The sequence below is a fragment of the Leptonotus elevatus genome, chromosome 13 (genome assembly GCF_054856555.1).
Source record: "Leptonotus elevatus isolate MCC_2025b chromosome 13, RoL_Lele_1.0, whole genome shotgun sequence".
Lineage (NCBI taxonomy): Eukaryota > Metazoa > Chordata > Actinopteri > Syngnathiformes > Syngnathidae > Leptonotus > Leptonotus elevatus.
Window position 1 is genome coordinate 13179487 of NC_141251.1, and position 19095 is coordinate 13198581.

Below are 19095 nucleotides of genomic sequence, written 5' to 3' on the forward strand. Positions count from 1 at the left end.
CAAGTGGACACTGTGCATAATTACACATGCAAATACATAATTGTGTGATTGGCCTCGTAATGAAAGCGTCTTTCAAATATGTAACAGCGACTTGATTTGTGTCTGACTTTGTCTTGACTTTGCCATTCAATGTAGCGCGCACCCCCAATTCACACCCTGACAGTGACTTGACATCAGCAAGCAGTAGTTTAGTTACACCCTGAATCTGTTTATCCTCAAAAGATTAAGGGGAAAAAAACTTGTTGCATTATTAATTTAACAATAAATTAAATTAACCAACTGATGGCAGCCCCACAATTTCATTTACTTGCTACATACGCGCTCATGCTATCGAGGAACATTTTACACATCAGCTCTATCGCCTCATTTGCTTTCATCTTCTCCCAACCCTGAAATACCCTCTAAATAAAAATGTCATAAATATGCATGTCCACGCATATTTTTATGTTTTATTTACCAGGGGTTTATGCAACTGTTTGGTTAAGCAAATGAATACATGCAAAGGAGCTTGCACAAATCACGAGGGTCCTCCAGCTAATAACAGTAAAGGACAGTGGGAATGTCAAAACATTAAAAGAAAAAAAAAAGCACCCACAAACGGCCGTGAATTAATGCAAAGCTCGGCACCAGGAAAGCGGGCAAGGCATGTTAGCTACCTCGCCAAGGATGTCAGGCACCGTATTCCAGTGACTGCTTGGCAGCTCAAAAATAGACGGGAGCTACGGTCATAAATAAGCCTGCAATGGAAAAGTTTTATTTTGGCTCAGAGGGAAGAGCGTTACATAAAGCATGAAATGCTCCTCGTTGTATTTTTTCTTCTTCTTTCGAGTAGAAAACAAAGCAATAAAATATTTTTGGGGCATTTTTAAAATAACTTTTTTTATATTCCAGGGATATTTGTTCTCACAGTAAGAACTGAAAGGCTACCCATATTTTGCTACAGGGTTGTCATTTTGTGACAGGAAAAGCTCAATACTAAAGTAGGGAGACCAGATGTCCTGTGTTTTTCTGGGACAGCCTCGTTTTGAACCTCGTCCCGTTGTATTTATTTTTGGTCCAGTCAGCAAGCCATGTGGCTGAGCCTTGTGTATTTCAATCACACAGTTGTCATATCATGCGATAAACCAATTAAAAACTAATTTAACTGTTAAATCGCTAGCAGGCATGTTTTTGTCATACTATTTCCTGCTTCCGTTTCTAAGAATCTTGGGAAATGTAGCCCTACTAGCAGAGGTGGCAAATCCAGGTCCAAAAAGTAAAAACACTGCCACAGTTTGGCTTTAGCCCCAGGTACTAGCTAGCTAGCCATCTCCCCATGTGTTTGTTGACCTGCTAGGGAGCTAGCTAGCTAACTAGCACGAGTGGCTAAAGCCAAACTGTGGCAGGGTTTTTACTTTCTGGACCTGGATTTGCCATCTCTGCCTACTAGCATAATGAAGCGGTCGCCGGTCAATGTTTCATGATGTTGAGCTGTCAAACGAGATAGCATTTAGCATTAGCTAAATAAGGAAGTAAGCAATTAAGTTTGATATAAATAGATCCTGGCGAGAATTTATTGCATATTTGATTTTCAGCTAAATTGTAGTGTCCTGATTTTTCATTTTGAAGATCTGGTCACCACACCAGATACTGAAGTTGTCTTGGAAAACGGCCGGTGACGTTATTTGTTATGCGAGCCGACGTGAAGCAGCCAGTAGTGGATTGAGCAACAAGAAGCCTGGGCCGGGGGAAGGGAAGGGGCGTTCACGTCTTTCTATTTGTGACTGAAAATATTCGGGGGGTTTCCGCAAGACAGGAAATGATGCCGTTGGCTCACAAAGCAAGCAAGCTTCCAGAAGGCAACAGAAGGCCTTCCTGTACCTGCTTACCTAAAGTGCATGTGCACTCGAGCCGCGCCGTCAAAAGCATGTATGAAAATGGATGCAGGCGGAACGTTCATTTAGACCCCCCCTCTGAGGACTTGTAAAATATACCCAGTGGCCCGCCTCCTCACTAGGCCAGCAGATTAAAGGGGATGCATTGCCGCCTTGTTTTTTTTCTAAATGGATACACATGTGGCACATCTGTGTCCAAGCCTGACTCATTACTCACTTTTTTTTTTGTTTTATGTTCCATTCTCCGCAGCCATGGCAACAACTGCGTGTTTGGCAGCGGGGCTTTTGAAGGCAGTGGAAAAAGAGAGAGAGAGCCTTGGGAGAGAGCATAAAGGGAGTGTTGGAGAGAGAGAGAGAGAGAGAGAGAGAGAGAGGGAGGGCAGGCGGGTAGGGCGAGCAGGCTCTCTCAGTAGTTGGCCTACATCCAGTGTAATCATGCCATGGAGCCCAAATGAGGCCTTTGGCAGCACACCAGGTTTCTGAGAACAAAGATGTGAGCTTCTAATGTTGGCGGTGGGGCCTGCTTGGCATCCTTTGCCATTTCCCAGCAGCCCTTGCCTTGGCCGACTGCCAGGAATCCCCCCACACACACCCCTCCTTCATCCCTTTTCCACCCACCACCCCACCGCGCCCCACCTCCTGCGGGGACTGCAAAGAGGATCAGAATAAAGAGGGAGGCTTGTTTTTCTCTGCCTCTTGCTCCGGCCCAATGACATCACCTCTGCAGCCCCCAGATTCCACTCGACCGGCACATTTTTCCTTCCCTTTTGCAGACGGACCCTCCATTTTATTTGAATTCCTCCATTTTGTACAGTCGCTCACGTGCAGCGGTGCACTTCCTTGTTTATGACAAGAATCTAAACTGTAGGAATCTTCCTATTTACACAGAAACACGTAATTTGACCTGGAAATATTTCAGGGCAGGTCGAGCTGGGGAATTTGGGAAAAGATTTATGATATTCTGATATTTACTATGTGAAGTAATGAGATTATATTCTTACTGCTGAAAATATCTCACAAACTTTCGTTACCACGCTCTTAATTCAAAACAAAATAGCACTGTGATATTGTACTGAATAAAAACAGAGTAATTAAATAATTCAATAGAATTTTTTTTTGAAAAAGAAGCATTTTTATCACTTTTCATTTTTTGCTTCACTTCAATAGACATGATGCAGCTCATTCTGGTGTTCGTACCCCGGCCACCTGGGGGCAGTATAATACAAAAACAGGGACGCACAAGTTGTGCGTCTCAGAGAGCTAAATGAAATATAATTAATATATTGTTATAATTTGTGTCCACTGTTTTTGTTCAAACATCATTTGCTAAAAGGGTTATTATACTCTGCAATGTCGATGCTATACATTAGCCTATCTAGCCGGTTTGCCTTGTTTGTTAGCATTAAGCTAAACAGATTTAATAAGGAAAAGCTATGTGGTTGTTTTAAATACACAACTTGTATTTCTCTTTTGTCTTACATATAAAGTAACAATACATAGCTTGAGACCTTTTTTCAAAGGATCGTTCACTAGCTTACAAACTGCTGCTTGTCGTTTATGAGACAGCAACAAGCTAAAACTTTATTTTTTAAATTCATTTAAGACGACTGTCACAAGCTAACCTGCAATTTGGACAGTTTCCAACTTGCCAGAATTTTGCAGCCCTAAACAGGATCCCGCTGGCTAATAATAGAACATGGGAGGAATAACAGATCAATACGCAAAATATGAGACATGTCACAATAATAAATCGAGCGTTGGCCTCGCACCGTCCTGTTCTAACCTCCTTTTATGTCTGTGTAACATTTCATAGTTTGGTGCTCGCCTCAGCAGCTAAACAGGTTATATAACTAACACGAGGCTGGTGGGGGGAGAAAAAGCAAAACAAACTAAAAAAAAACAAAAAAAAAACACCGAAGGCATCTTGTGCGCTCTACTTTTTACGGCAGAAAACTTCAGAGAGAATATAAAATGATCCGTTGCCATGAATAAAAGATTGCCGTTCTAATATTTAACAGACTGGGGAAGTGCAAGAGTACAAAAATAATGTCATCTCATCAGGCGTGTGATGCTGTCACATGCCGGGTATTCCCCGGCCGTCACTCTCATTGGCGGTTTCACGTCTCACTTTCCATACTGCTGAAAAGCAGCATTCTGCAGCCGCTCCATCTGCTTGAGCGGCTCCACTGAAACTAGACAGCCGCCAGCCGGGTCACACGCTGGTGATTTTTACTGTATACACGCTGCATATTGCCACTCCAGCCATCTGTGCATGTCTGGCTTCCTCATTGCCGCCTTTATACGTTTCATTTCTGCTTTCGCTTTACAGCCGCTGCGGTGTTTTTTTTTTACATCAATGGGTCTCTCAAATATGGAATCAGATCGTTTGAGGTTTAATAGAATCCCAGCATGTGGCGGTCTTGTGTAACAATGTGCAGCTATTTGCTTGCGCAAACGTTTGCTCGAGCGGAAGTGAAGGTCTCAAAGCATTAGGCAACTCTTTCCCACCCATCTTAAAGGAAGATTTGTTTATTTACCCCCGCTCCTCCCACCCATAGCAGTCATTTCCTAACTGTGTCGTAAAGCCCAGCAACACTTCCTACTGTTGTTCGCCCAACAAGGCCTCGGGTCGAGAGAATGCGAGGATGGGGAAACGTTCTTTTGACTGTAGTTTACCATGAAAAATAACTCGCGGGACACTCGCAGGCGTGTTCGTTCACATGTTGGCGTCTTTACAAAGCCAATCATCGAAGATCATATGGTAAGAGCATAATTATGGTGCGACATAGCTTCTTGATTTGGTTGGTGGAAAGCCTTTGAAGGAAGCCAGCGTGCATGATTCACGGCTCCAGGCCGCCAGCCAAGTGGCCTCACGTCCCATACATGGGTGAGGCGGATGAGGGTACGTGACTAAACATCCCCCCCCCCCCAACGTCACATGGACTTGCACAAACACATCCTGCTTTGTGTCTGCAGGTTTCAGACGCATTGCCTCACCCAAAGCCCGAGGCGAAAAGCTGCAATGAGTTGGAATGAGCCCAGATGAGAGGGAGGAATCTCAACTACTGAGACACTCCTCCGCTTCAAACCTGCACTTTTACTTCAGGGGATTTTGGCACGCTTGCAATATACGACGACACGTCTCTGATATATATATTTTTCTTCCACTGAGTAAAACCGCCAAATAACAGTGCAGTGAATCACCTAGCTTGATCGCTGTGGCCAATATTCAGATTTTTTTTTTTTTGGAAAGCACACGTGTGAACGGCTGATTCATGTTAATCTGTGTTGTGAAACGTGGGCACATTCTCTGAGTGTGTCGCAATACAACAACAACGCTATTAAGAAGATTATCATTTTGCACTTTATTCTTATGCAGAGCAGAGTGGGTGATGCTGTTGCACAGGCTCACATTAGTGTTTTTAAGGACGTGAGTGTGTATTAAACCGCATTCGAGTTAACAGCGATGTCTGGAAATCCCCACCTCATGACACAAGAGCTTCCTGGTTAATGGCTAATGGAGGCTCCTTCTCTTTTCTCCGCATGGCCGCCGCACAAACTGAGCATGTGCATGCCAAAAATCTAGAAATTCAGTTTTTTTTATGTCACAATTGTTTATAAAGAGGAAAAACAGGCTTTTTTTTGTGGGCTCATTGAGTGCACAGAGCAGTAGTAGCAGCAGCACATGGTGGCGTAGAGGCGCTTCGCATGAAGAAAAATAAGCTTCAACTCAGCCCAGAAGCGGATAAAGCTCTGAAAATAGGACAAAGCAGCAGTTAACTGGAGGAGCTGGAGAGCCGCTCTGCTGAGTGTGTGTGAGTGTTATTTTCCATCCCTTGGCGCTCTGCTGCTAGGCTGCAGACACTTTTTTTTTTGTGCACAATTTTGCAAACCTGCTGAGGGGGGAAAAAAAAGAAAAAGTGATCTGCTCATAGTTATTTCATAACAGGAAGACAAATGGTTAAATTTTTCGATTCTCTTTGTTTTGTTGTGTTGTGAAATTGTTTGTAAAAAGGGCAGGGTGAGTGGCAAGAGGCTGCAGTAAAGTGAGGGGGAGAGGAGGGGGGGGCGCGTGCGGAGGGGTTCTGTCGAAGAAATCAAGTCAATAGAAGTGGAAGCGGGCGTGGTGACGTCACTGGTCCACATTGAGCCAGTAGTACATTGAGTCAGCGGCGCTAGATAGACGAGCGCCCGACTAAAGTACACACCGACATGAACTTCTCCCTGTGAAACTCCACCGTCGTCACTCGCTCAGCCGGGAAAGGACCACTTTTCGGCTCCTTTTTGGCCACACGGAACTTGCTTTTTAGCCGCTTTCGCGAGGGGGGAGAAAGAGAGAGGAGAGGAGAGGAAGAAGCTCATTTTGGGTTTGTTTTCAGGGGGTCGACGACGAGCGCCATGTCGTCCGCGGCGGTCGCTGCTTCTTCCAGGAGGCAGTCGTGTTATTTGTGCGACCTGCCCCGCATGCCCTGGGCCATGATTTGGGATTTTACCGAACCCGTGTGCAGGGGATGTGTCAACTACGAGGGAGCGGACCGCATCGAGTTTGTCATCGAGACCGCCCGCCAGCTGAAGCGGGCTCACGGCTTCCAGGAGGGCAGGTCTCCCGGGCCCGTCAAGTCGCAGCTCTCCGGCAAGGAGATCCAGGCGATCAACCACGCCGCGGCGGCGGGGGACCCCGGCTCGCGGCCGCCGCAGCCGCTGGATCGCTACCCGCTCTCCTCCGACCGCCCCCCCAGGCTGGGCTCCGAGTACCAGTCTGGACGGCAGGCGAACGGCATCCCCGTCCCCAATGGATTTCCTAAGCCCGACGAGCCGCCGGAGCTCAACCGCCAGAGTCCCAACCCGCGCCGGAATAGCGCGGTGCCCCCGAATCTTGTGCCTTTGGTGAACGGGAGCATGGCTCCCGTGCACGCCGTCAACGGCAGACCGGGCCAGATGGGGCTTTCCTCCTCCCTGTCGGCCGGTAGCCCCGCCGAGCTGGGCAAGAGACCCGCCTCGTTATCCAGCAGCGAGCACGAGCGCGACGGCAAGGACAAGCACCGACCGGACAGTCTGACGCCGGAGATCTCGGAGGGCCACAAAGGCAGAGCGGAGCCCGACTGGATGGGCAAGGGCAAGACGGTGCGGGACCTGATGGCTCTGCACACGTTCGACGGTCGCTTCAAGAAGGACCATGCGGCCATGCAACAAAGGGTGATGGGCTACGACGGCAGCGCCTCGGCTTCCAAATCAGGTAGGCGGCAGCAGCACGTTTTATTTCTTTATTTCTTTATTTATGTTATTACAATACTATAGTATAGTGTTTTGTTTGTACTGTGTCACCCCACAGAGTGAAATATGCTACATACATGTTCTCCACTCTGCCTGCGTACGTGTGTCCTTGTCTGAGCCCAGCAACTCATCCACACTGTGTTTAACCCTTTCCCACCTCTAGACAGAGGAAAACACCCCCGAAGCATGAAGAGAAAAGCGTCACCCGAACCGGAGGGCGAGGGCACGGCCGCCAAGATGAACGGAGATGCGCAGCAGTGGTTACCTCCGCCTTCCGACGGACTCAAAATGCCACCGGTCCCCCCTCCCAGCTTCGCCAACCCCCCTTCCACGATATCCCCCCACTCCCGCACCACCCCGCCGGAGGCAGCCCAGAACGGCCAGTCCCCCATGGCGGCGCTCATCATGGCGGCGGACAACGCAGGCGGGAACAGTTCTCCCAAGGACGCCAACCAGGTCCACTCCACCACCCGCAGGAACAGCAGCAGTCCCCTGTCGCCTTCCTCCATGAATCAGAGGAGGCTGGCGCAGAGAGATGCATCAGGTGCAGGTACCCCCCACGTGCCAGGCATGGACCAAGTGCACCCCCAAAGCATTCCGGACTCCTCGGTACCGGGCAGCATACCCCTGTGCTGCACGCTGTGCCACGAGCGTTTAGAGGACACCCACTTTGTTCAGTGCCCGTCTGTGCCCTCTCACAAGTTCTGCTTCCCCTGCTCGAGGGAGAGCATAAAGCAGCAAGGCGCCACGGGTGAAGTGTACTGTCCGAGCGGAGAGAAGTGTCCCCTGGTGGGGTCCAACGTACCGTGGGCTTTCATGCAGGGGGAAATCGCCACCATCCTGGCGGGAGACGTCAAAGTAAAAAAGGAGAGGGACCCTTGATTTGGTTCCGAGCCGAAAAAATGAGTATAAATATATAAATATCACATACATACCATTCAAACAAACTAACAGACTTGTACATATTGGACCCAAGGGAAGAGTATACTTCGTAAACATGGTTGTATAATTTTTGATTTTTGAATACATTGTGTTTCTATATTTTTGAAGATAAAGGTATGTACTCATTATAATGGACTACGTTCCTCTTTGTTGATGTTTAACAAAATTCTCGATGTACTTCTAGGTCTGGTGGCAGTTCCTGTTTAACGTAGAATGTGACTAATGCTACTCTACGAGCACTTGGCAAAACTGAAATGCTTTTAGCTGTACTTGTATGCACTTGTTTAAAAATTGCCAAATACAATTTCTTGATCTTGTATGAACCGATTGTCTGAGCTTGCTTCATTCGAGTGGTTAAGGGGCCGGCGCGCCAGGCAGGGCTCCTTTCTGCTTGTTGTGACGCCTCGGGACGACGTAAGTAGGCTAGCGGGCTGCACAAAGGCGCCCTGTCTCTGCGCACATGACTCGTAAAAAATGAAAGCGCGCTTGGTAATAACAGGCACGTTGCCCCCCCCCCCGAACCCCACAAATTGCTTCCATTTGCACAGGACTAACTGACTGCTGCCTACTGAAATATGTGCCGAGTCATGTTCAGTCAGATGCAATCTGTTGAGTCAGTAATGTTGGAACGTGCACCATTATCAGCGCCATGATGATGTGGCAATGCGAGTTCTGGTGTGAATCACTCGGAATTTGCGTCCGAATCCATCACGAGCTGCGGCTGGTATGCAGATTGTGCCTGCCATTAGAAGCCTTTTGTTTTGTTCCAATCACAAGTGGCCAATAAAAACATCAGTGCAGACCGCAAAGCATGAATTGGGAGCATTCGTAGTGCAGCAAAACACATTTCCCACATTCTGTATACATCACACACTGACTGCAATGTTCAGCCATGATAAGAGCAGGAATATGCTACAGTAGGCAGTGTGCCCCCCCCCCCCCCTCACATACTGACTGCACCCTTTCACATGCAAATATGGCAGATTCACAAAAGAGGTGCCGTAAAATGTAAACAGCAGGTCAGTGTGTGTGCGCGTGTGATGGCAACAGGGCGCCCCGACCCCATCCCTGCATAGCGCGAGCAGCCTATGAGGTCCTTAAATGACAAAAGGTAGTTAGTGTGCCGTCAAACGACAAGCGGTGTTGACTGGTTTGGCGCCTACAGACAAAGAAGTCTCACTCGCATGTAGCTGACGCTGCAGCAAACAGACACTTGGCAGGGCTGGGTGGGGGTGCTGCGTGTGTGTTGATGAAGTAGGAAGTTGCGTAATAATTTGAGACACAATCTGCTTCCTGCTCATGTTTTATTGAGCTGGGCCGAAAAACTAAAGCGGTTCGGTTCTGAACTTCACTTCCTGGCACGATTCATATCAAATGTTTTCCTCCTCCCGGTGAACTAATTACAAAAGCTCATTGAAGCTAACGTCCTATAACCCCAAAAAGCAGATAAAACATTTTATGATACACGTCTTTCGATATGTACCATTTTGAAGCCAGCGGTTTGTTTATAACCCCTTTCCGTTTACTGGCCTTCTTATCAGCCGCTTATCACTTGGACTTTAAAACCAGAAACGCGGCTTAGTTTGATAAAGGTCGGCGCTTGAGTTAGTCACACTCGCGCCATCTACCAGTCAATGTGCACTTTATTTTATGAATCAGGACTTTGACCCACTTGTGCTTCATAATGAAATGGCCGGCAAAGATTAGCGATGTGTTTGTGGTCCTTTGCACATTAGCACACAAAGGAACTTTTGTAACCGCCGCCGTTAAGCGTTATCGCAACCGGACCGATGCGTGTTTGTTCACTAAAATAGCATGCGTTGTGACAAATGTGGTGATAACGTATCTACGGTAAGTGTCTGTGCCATAACGCAGCGACGAGTGATGAGTGCGCGGCAGATTCATAAGCGGCGATGTAAGAGGCAAGTCAGTAAACAGCCACAAAAAAATATGTAACTATTATGATTTTGTTTTTGTTTATACTACCAAGGCATGCTGGGACAATTTTAAGTTAATGTGTTACTTAGTTTCAGGGACCTAGCTTAGATGCTAAACCCGTCCAAGCCAAGTGCTAGCGAAACTGACGTCTCTCCGGCAAATTCACTCATTCCGTTTTACTGCATTATGACAAATTTGTATGTATGTATGTCGTGAAATATCTCGGTTGCATTCTTTATCTCTGTGGTGTTTTGTTTAATCAATGGTTGTAAAAATCCCTCATTGGCTGTTTGATTGATATATGTGACAGGGCCCTGTTCATCAGGCTAAGTGAGAGGCAATAATAGATTGGTCAGTGTGTTGCCTCACCGCCTCGCCGCTTAATGGTTAACTAAACTGTAGGTCGGCATGCCGCCTTACGCAAAGATGTTGATGGGGTAATGAGGCCACAACTTGGGTAGGTCACAGTTCATATCTGTTGTCTCTGGAACAACACTTAGAGCTAGGAGTGCACTGACTGACTTGAATAGGCAAACTGGATGTGTTTGCTTTATTCATATGTGATGATAACTTGTATTGTTTTGTCAATTTTACACAAAACACGAGCTACTTATATTTTGAAATATTCCTGTCGTTTTTGTTTTGCTTAGCTTGTCTAACAAGGTAAAACGATTCGTTTCTGCCAAACTCACAATGTCATCCAAGCATTTGCATTTATGTTGAGCGTTGAATTCAGCATAATTGATAGTTTCACGGTAAATTTTGACCTTGTGTGAGTCATCCAACCGGGTTCAGTTTGAATTTGCATTTATCGTCCGTCATCTGCTCAAAACATCATGTTCATAATATCAGGTTGTCCGTGCTGTGGCCCGTCTCCAAAATACGTAACGAAAGGGGGGATTTTGGTCTAAAGCGGACGCAAATGTTTTGAAGGTCATTCCTGACTGACAATGGAGTCAATCACTAAAACATGATGTTACAAGATGTGTTTTCACTGGTTGTTCGGATACACACTTTGACGACGTATGCAGTACAAGGAGAATGTATTTATGTTTAAAAGTAAAACTCAATTGGCGATATGGGATTGAATGTGTATAAGTCCTTGTTGGATTCATAATTCATCTGCATTTCCATCCATTGAATTACTTTGGAAGTGCTCAAGCGGGTTAATGGGTAGTGGGTGGGAGGGAGGGATGGCCCATGTGGGAGACAGTGAAGTATTACATGTTGCCAGCTGTTTTACTAACCCATCTATGTTTAGCACAATTATGTGCCAAGCGGGAGAATCTGGACCACATTTTCCCGCTCCGTGTATAACCGATCCGCTTGGTTTAATTTTAGACCTGTCAGGGAAAACAAGGTCACAGCAAATGTTGTATTGAGGACACACTCGCATCGGCCTCTTTTTTTCATCAATCAAAGTTTCCCTTTGGAGTTGGGCTCAGCCTCCTGCGAGGCCCGTAATGAAGGCTTCTTGTCGAGGCGCTGGAAAGGAAGGGGGGAACGGGAGGAGGGAGAAGTTGGAGCTGCAACCGGCAATTAGGAGGAGCATGGCTGGATGTGTAAAACGTCCCTTTGGATTCTTGGCTGGCTTTTCAATTGGCTGGTCCGGCCATAAAAGCCAACCGCGCTAAGTTGATTACAATGCCGAGAGCCAAACGGGCCTTCTCTCTCTCTATAAGGTTCAGCGAGTTTTGCTTAAGCTGAGGCCATGCAAATCTATATTTTTACTCGTGTTGTGCAAACACGTCTGCTTTATCTTTACACTTCTGTGTGACTGGTAGTCACTGTCCGACTTTACATTCTTACTGTTCTCTCTTTCTGTTGCCGCGTTGCTATGAATCAAGTCTGTGAAATGGAAATGAGGACTCTCTCTCGCTCTCTTCCTCTCCCGCCCTCCCTCTCTTTCCAGACATCAAACCAAGCTATGCCTCAATGTTTTTCTCAGATCTTGGAGTGCTGCCAAATCTTGTAAGTGGAGCAGCTGAGAGAGGGAGGGAGGGAGGTAGGAGAGGAAGAAGGAAAGAGGACAAAAAAAAATATGAGGGGAGCGGATGAAAAATTAACATGGGAAAGAGGCAAAGTAAGAGACGAGGACAAAGAATGGGACGCTTCCAAGAGCGTTTGGGCTTTCGAGCACAGTGCCATCTCTTCTTTTTCTGCTGAGCAACAAGCTCAGACGCCTGGCTCGGGATCAGCTGATAAGATGGCGTGCTGCTACTATGCTGCATGGAAATCAGCATGCCTTATCTAATGTGCCTATTTTCTCTATCCGATTCTCTGTATGTTCAGTAGCCACAGAAGATTTGCGCTCCAGCCGCCCTTGTGGCAAACACCCCACCCACCCAATGTATGTATTTGGCCTGTGTTTCCCCGTCTCACATGCCAGACTAAAGTTAGATTTACCGCCCAGCATAAGCCAGGCTAAAAGTAAACATGTGAGCAGCTAGCGCAGCTTTGCTCCGCAAGGATCTTCAGCTCCCCGCAATGCGACTTTTTTTTTTTCTTCTAATGAGAAACACAGGGCCTCATTCACCAACGAAGTTTGTTTGTAAGAAAAGGACTCTGGATTCACTAAGAGTTCACAAATCCCAGAATTTGAGTGCTTATCTAATGTTTGCACTAAATGCAACATTGTTTTTCAACATCCTCTTCATTCTTATGTTCTTCGTTGGAAAATGGGGCTAACTCAGTGACGACATTTACATGGAGTCCATATTCAGGTCAAAATGACGGTTTCTGAGACGTTTGGGATAACCCGTTTACATGCATGAGCCGACAGTTGTACATATCCCGATATAAACCGTGATGTACGAACAACGTCATTATGCAAATAGACGTCATTTCTGCTTTTAACGTTCTAGACATTCACATCATGAAGTAGTTCGGTTTCCTGCGTCGCCATGTTTGTTTACCTGTCTTCTGGCGGGTTACGTTCGTCTGAGAAACAAACAAATAACGTGAAAGCGCCGCAGCAAAATCAATGTATTCAAGTTAGGCTTGCTTAGCAAATGGCAACGTAAGATGGCCGCAGCGCATACGATTAGTTCCTGTACTGGAAAGAAGGGGTACCACAGGGGTCTTATTCTGGTTTTTAAAAATCTGAGTCAGCGTCGGGCTTTTGTGTGTTGGCCTATCAAAACCCGAGTTTTGAAAGAGTTATTGACTGCATGTAAACATAGTCAATGGCGGTAAACACAATAAACAATAGAAGTCGTTTTTCTTGTTACTGCATATAGTTTATAGCCTAAATATTTTTGGTGCTGGTTGGGATCTGCCTTGTGTGTGTCTGTGAAGGTCTACATGTCTTTGTATCTCCGAGCAGAAGAAGCATACAAAGTCCATTTAAGGTAAACACGGGCTGAGGAGACCCAGGCGGCGTCAAGTAGCTTGTTCCAGCTTCAGCGCCGTGATGTAGTAAAAAGGCTCAACTATCTGAACGCAAACGTCGCCGGCGTGTATCTGACGAGGGAGCGGCCCGCTGGGCTGATGAATGGCTGGCGTTCTGGGGTGTGTCAGCAGATCTGCGGTGATGTATTATGGGATGCTCATAGCAGCTCATTTCCTCCCCCGTCCTTGTCTGTTCTAGCCTCGCTCCCGCTTAGGGCCTCGGCCTCACATAATTATTGCCCTTGCAAGTCGGGCTGCGGCGCGGCGAGTGCGCGTCTGCGTGCTACGGAAATCAACCTCCGCCACAACCGCACAATTACGCTCTGGAGTTGTGGAATCAAAAAGCACACAACTTTGCTTGCTGAGAGATCCTTCTTTCATCTCCATGTTGTCAGCAGATAAGAGCGTCACTCTTAAATATTTTGTCACTTTCATTTGTATCTGGTGCACAAACTGTGTGTGACTCGCTGTATTTTCTCTGTATGTTACATAACTGAGTACGGAAGCTATTTCTCCTCGGAGCGCTAATGCTGTTGCCAATCAAGTCTTTGTAGTGGCATCCACTGCAGAGGCAAGGAGAGCATGTCTTGTTTGGGCCGCTGCTAGCAAATATTTTGGATATTTAGATATCCTACTGAGAATTCTTTCGAACAACCGGGAATTCCGATAAAAATAGAAATGATATATTTTTGCTTGGTTAATGTTATTGGTTTTCATTTTTAGATATATATTTTTAAACTTAAACTAAATAAGCTAAGCGACATTTCAGGCAAATCTCCTACCAAAGATTTTGCTCTATGAGACGAAATGTCGTCAGAACCACAGTAGCGATTTTGTTGGCTAAAACTGCACATTTGAGTACGCCTGTTTTGTTAGCAACGGCAACTGTGCTAGGCTGTCAGCATCAAAGTGTGCGTCTATTAAACTTTCTTTTAAAATTAATCTGATGGATCTTTCCAGCGCTGCTAGCCGCTAAGGCTGCTAGCCGCTAACGCTGGAGCAACCGCTAAACACTAGCAGCTAGCGCTATGCAGTAAAATTTCAACGTATTTCAGACTTTTTAGTGCACTTAATTGGCGATTGAACATGATTTAAGGCTGAAGTTGTGTTGTTGACATCAGTAGCAACAATTTGTGACAGCAATATAACCAAACACAGTTGAGTTAGGTCAACCGTTACGCCGCGACATGCTGCCAGGAACAACGACTTCAAAATAAAAGCGTTCCAAGGCAATGATCTGCATATATTATTATGTTGAACAATTTTCCTGACAGTGTTCACCTAAATAAGCATGTATCCGAGGCACTTTTTGTACTCTATTTACTCAAGGACCGTTTCAGCCCTAATGTCTTGTCTACACTCCTGACGCTTTTGTCTTTCATTTTGCCAAACTATTTCCTCGATAAGTGAGTCTGCCGCCTCTCAGCCACGGAACATTTGGAGAGGGCAAGCGCGGCCTGCGTTTGACAGGTGGCCGCTATTATTGGAGCTGGTGACTTCGAGTGTGTTACACAACTGTCGCTAGGGCCGCTTTATTTCGAGCGCTTGCATTGCTTTGCCGATTAGCTGATAACTCCGTTGATGCATTTGGCAACAGGTGGGCGTATGGAGGCGGAGGGTCTGTGTAGCAACGGAATAACCCAATGCAGTTGTGTCCCATCATCATATAAAAAGTTGGCTAATGACAGGTTGTGTGGGATATACTGTAGTGTATACACAGCTCTGTAATGATATAATCACAAGGCAGAAAGGGCAGCCGCTCCCCTCCCTTGTCCTCCTCTTTGGCTGGAATGTGCAGGGGGAGAAAAATGATCCAATGTCATCCGGAGTGATGGAAGCTTCGCCGTTGAGCCAGAGGGATATGTTCAGCGGAGGGAGGAAGGGTGGGAGGGGGGGAGTGCGGATATTTCTGTTTCAGTGTGAGTTGGAGTAAGTCTGGGCACTGAGCCAAGCATGCTGATGGAAAGGAAGGGAGGGGCTGAGTGCGGTGGTGGTGGTGGGGGGCTTAGAGGGGGAGAGAGAAAGGAGGGAATCAGAGACCTTTTTGGGCTGTCAGCTTCACGAGCACACAGCTGCTTCTGGAAAATTCTGCACCCCGCCCCACTAAACCATCAGGCATGACATGAATAACAAGAGTGGCCCAGCCGTCCGCTGCGGATAGTTTTTCTTTTGACGCGGGCCTAACAGAGCGCTCCGAACGCACTGGCCTTGCACATAGTGGAAAAATCAACAATGAAGGGGACACCGGGGCACAATGTGGAAATGAAATCCAGGCTTTAGAGGGCTTTGTCTGGACAAGGACGCCGTCCACACAGGCCCCGAGGGCTTTGGAAAAGGCCGTGTAGCAAAATGCCAACTGATGTGTTTTGATGGGGTTACTTGTTCACCAGCCAGTCACTAATTGGAGACTACCAAGCCACTAAATGACTTTCACCCAGCGTGGGGCTTTTGCAAATTTCCTCTCTGCATTTATGCTCTCCTGCCAAGGCGGCAGGCAGCAGCAGTGAGACAAAGCCAGCGCTTCCAAACAGCACGTCGCTTCCATCATGACCAGTAACCACTTGCCTGGGGTCTAAGTACAGCCTTTGCGTCGGTGTGTGAGTGTGATGAGATAATGCTAGCCTTTATTGGCCCATGCGGCTGTTAGCCGTGCCTGCCCGGTGTTGACATTTCCCTCCCCGGCTTGTCTGAACACATCGAGCAATGGCGGCTCCTGTCAGGCTGCTTTTACGGCCGATAGAGAGATGAGTCACACGCACTCATCTCGCCTCCGCCTCTGCCTGGCAGCGCTCTTCCCCTTAACCCCCGCCATTCCCGCTCTCCAGGCCTTATGTGTACATGCGGCACATGGCAGATTATATAAATAGCAGGGAACGCGTGGCTCGTCGCTGACGCCTGACATTTTCATGCCCCAGCAAGCCGCTCATACAGTTGGCGCTTGGCACGCATTCCTCTCCTGGGTTTATCCATCTGTTGGTGTTGAGCCTGGCCCCTCCCGCGTCCGGCCGGTTGTATGTTCTTGCAACGTAACACGAGCATCACCTTTCGCTCGATTCATCTTTACATGCGAGCGCCCCCTGACGCAAACCTCGCCCCTCCCTCGGGCAATGTTTTTCTCTGCCGCGCTCTCTTTCACTCCCTGCCAACCATCTCACCCAACACCTCAACTGCAAATAAAGCCGTAATGATCATAATTATAACGGCCATAACCACGCTTTTGGTTTCATTGGTCCTTATAATAGTCTTCATCCTATAAATATTCTGAAGAGATGAAGTGATGCTGGCTTTGTGTCGAGCTGGAAGGCACAATGCGAGCTCCGTGTGCAGGCAGGGTGCTTCCTGGATGCCCGCCAACTTCCAGTAGCACAGCACTGCAGCGTGTCAATATGCCCGTTGCCACGGAAACAAGGAGCGCACATACTGTCACGTTGGCAACCGAAAGTCTTCTCGTTACTCTTCACTGCCTTTCTTTACAAAGAGCCGGCAAAGTTGTACGACTACTGTCGATATATCACCGCCTTCCCACACACAAAGAGATGCCTGCACCATTCAGTCACTCTGCGACTGGGGCAGGGCATGGCCTCACCTGCACAATTGTGTTTGTTGAATTAGCGATTTCAGAGCGTGGAAATGCCAATGGGGAGTAAACATTTTTAACTGGAAAATACATTTAAAACATATTTGTAAATTAATTTTAACATATCTGCAAGTATGTTGAATATACTTCCAAGTACATGTAGGCTAATTGCTAAAAACGTAGCATTTTTTCCCATAATGCTACGGCGTATTGACTTGCGCATGCACATACCCTGTAGCATTATGGGAAAAAAATGCTGAATGTAAATGAAACCATCAAAAAATATGTACAGTGTTTTCTTTCTTAATTTCCAGACATATTAGTAAAATGTCTTCAATACATTATGGGGAAAATTCTATGTTTTTAGCATTTGTTAAATTGTACTTCATTGTGGGAATGCTGAAACACACATATGTTATTGTGATTTTTATCCTCCACATTTATTTATTTTTTGCCGTGAAACAACTCCCACATAATACTTCAACTTGCTTCAAAAATTTACGCCTCGTTTGATTCCACACTACTTACAGTATTGGCACAATTTAACGTTAAATATGAACTTTTCCCGATTCATTTTCAATGGGACTGACATTGAACTTTTTCTAAGTACCACTTTCCACGCCCACTTCCTTACATACAACTGATCATCATTGCCAGGTGTCAGATACTGCTCGGTGGCGCAGTTGGTAAAGTGCATTATCCTCTCACCAGGAGGTTGCAGGTTTGAGTCCCACCACCGACTGTACATTGCAAAAATATCCATGGCGGAGAACCTGGGTTCAAACTCCGCTTGGACCACATTTTAGTACATTCGATGGTTCGATGCTAACTGACTATCATATCAGGAAATGGAAATTTCTCTGAAATGATTATATGCCACCTTAGATAGATTGCACTTTTTTAAATTATTTTGTCATTTAACTACAAGTCAAAATTTGTCATTTTCACATAATGTATCTTTCAATTTACTTCATAAGCATTCTAATCTAAACATTCAGCTTTTCAGCATTCCCACGCAATTTCTGCAGAAATTGCACTTTGTCTAGTTTACATAGCGCTTTTCCGCCTTACAAGGCCCTCTAAGCGCTTTACGACTACTAATTGACCTTACGTGAATTAGTAGTCAGTATCTTGCTCAAGGATACTTCAAAGTGGTCACAATCGCATGGGCTCAAACCCACAACCTCTGAGTTACGAGACGACCGCTCTACCACTGAGCCACGCCGCCCCATTTAGCCGACAAGTATGTTCAAATGTGTTTATAAATTAGAGTGCAAATGCGTTCCAAAAAGTTTGCCAGTCAAAAATGTTTACTCCACATTGGCATTTGCACGCTTTCATACATAATGAATTTGTTTGAATAAATAGAGTGATTTTAAAAGAGAATATTGCAAAAAGAATTATCTCCAAAACATCCTTTTTGTTCTGATCAATCTATAACGCCCTTGCCGGTGTGTGAATCGCTGCGTCCTCGCACATGTTATCAGCATAGTGATTGCATCCTGCGGCAAGCAACTTGGCTGTGAGTTATTACTGGCAGGTCTATAGCCCTGCGTCGGGCGTTGAGAAAGAACAACCTCAGCTGTCGTGCAGTGCAGCGCCTCTGTTGCAAAGTCACAACTTGCAACATAAGTCATGCGTTTGAGACACAAAGTGCCGCAGCAAGCTCATCAGTCTTCCCTAAGCTGCGACCTTCATCAGAGGTGGCGCCTCTTTTGCTCATAGGCTAAAACTTCATTCAAAGAAATGTTTGGATACGACACACATGAGTGACTTTATTTGATGCTTATATTTGGTAATAGAAGCTGTCAAGTGACTTATTTATGGCAATTTTTTTAAACTGAGGCAATGATTGATCCGCTAACCAGCAAGTGGCCCAGTAACAACTTGACAAATACGACTACATTGCCCATGAGTTTTCACTTTTTCAGTGTCTCACTGTGGTAACACCACATGGTACAAACAGTAAGTCACAACAACAATAGCTAGAGAAATATTGCCGTATTTTTTGGACCATAAGAGGCACTTAAAATTTAGTTTTCTCAAATATCAACAGTACGCCTTATGCGCTGCACCTTATCTTTGGATGGATAACAGCGT

The 19095-nt window shown here is 46.3% G+C and overlaps 1 protein-coding gene across 1 annotated transcript; it reads left to right on the forward strand.

Moving 5' to 3' along the window:
- Positions 1-5960: 5960 nt before the first annotated feature.
- Positions 5961-8413, forward strand: irf2bp2a (interferon regulatory factor 2 binding protein 2a). Its single transcript, XM_086093587.1, has 2 exons — positions 5961-7110; positions 7312-8413. The coding sequence occupies exons 1-2, from the start codon at positions 6273-6275 to the stop codon at positions 8028-8030; spliced, it is 1557 nt and encodes a 518-aa protein (XP_085949713.1). The 5' UTR covers positions 5961-6272; the 3' UTR covers positions 8031-8413.
- Positions 8414-19095: the final 10682 nt, after the last annotated feature.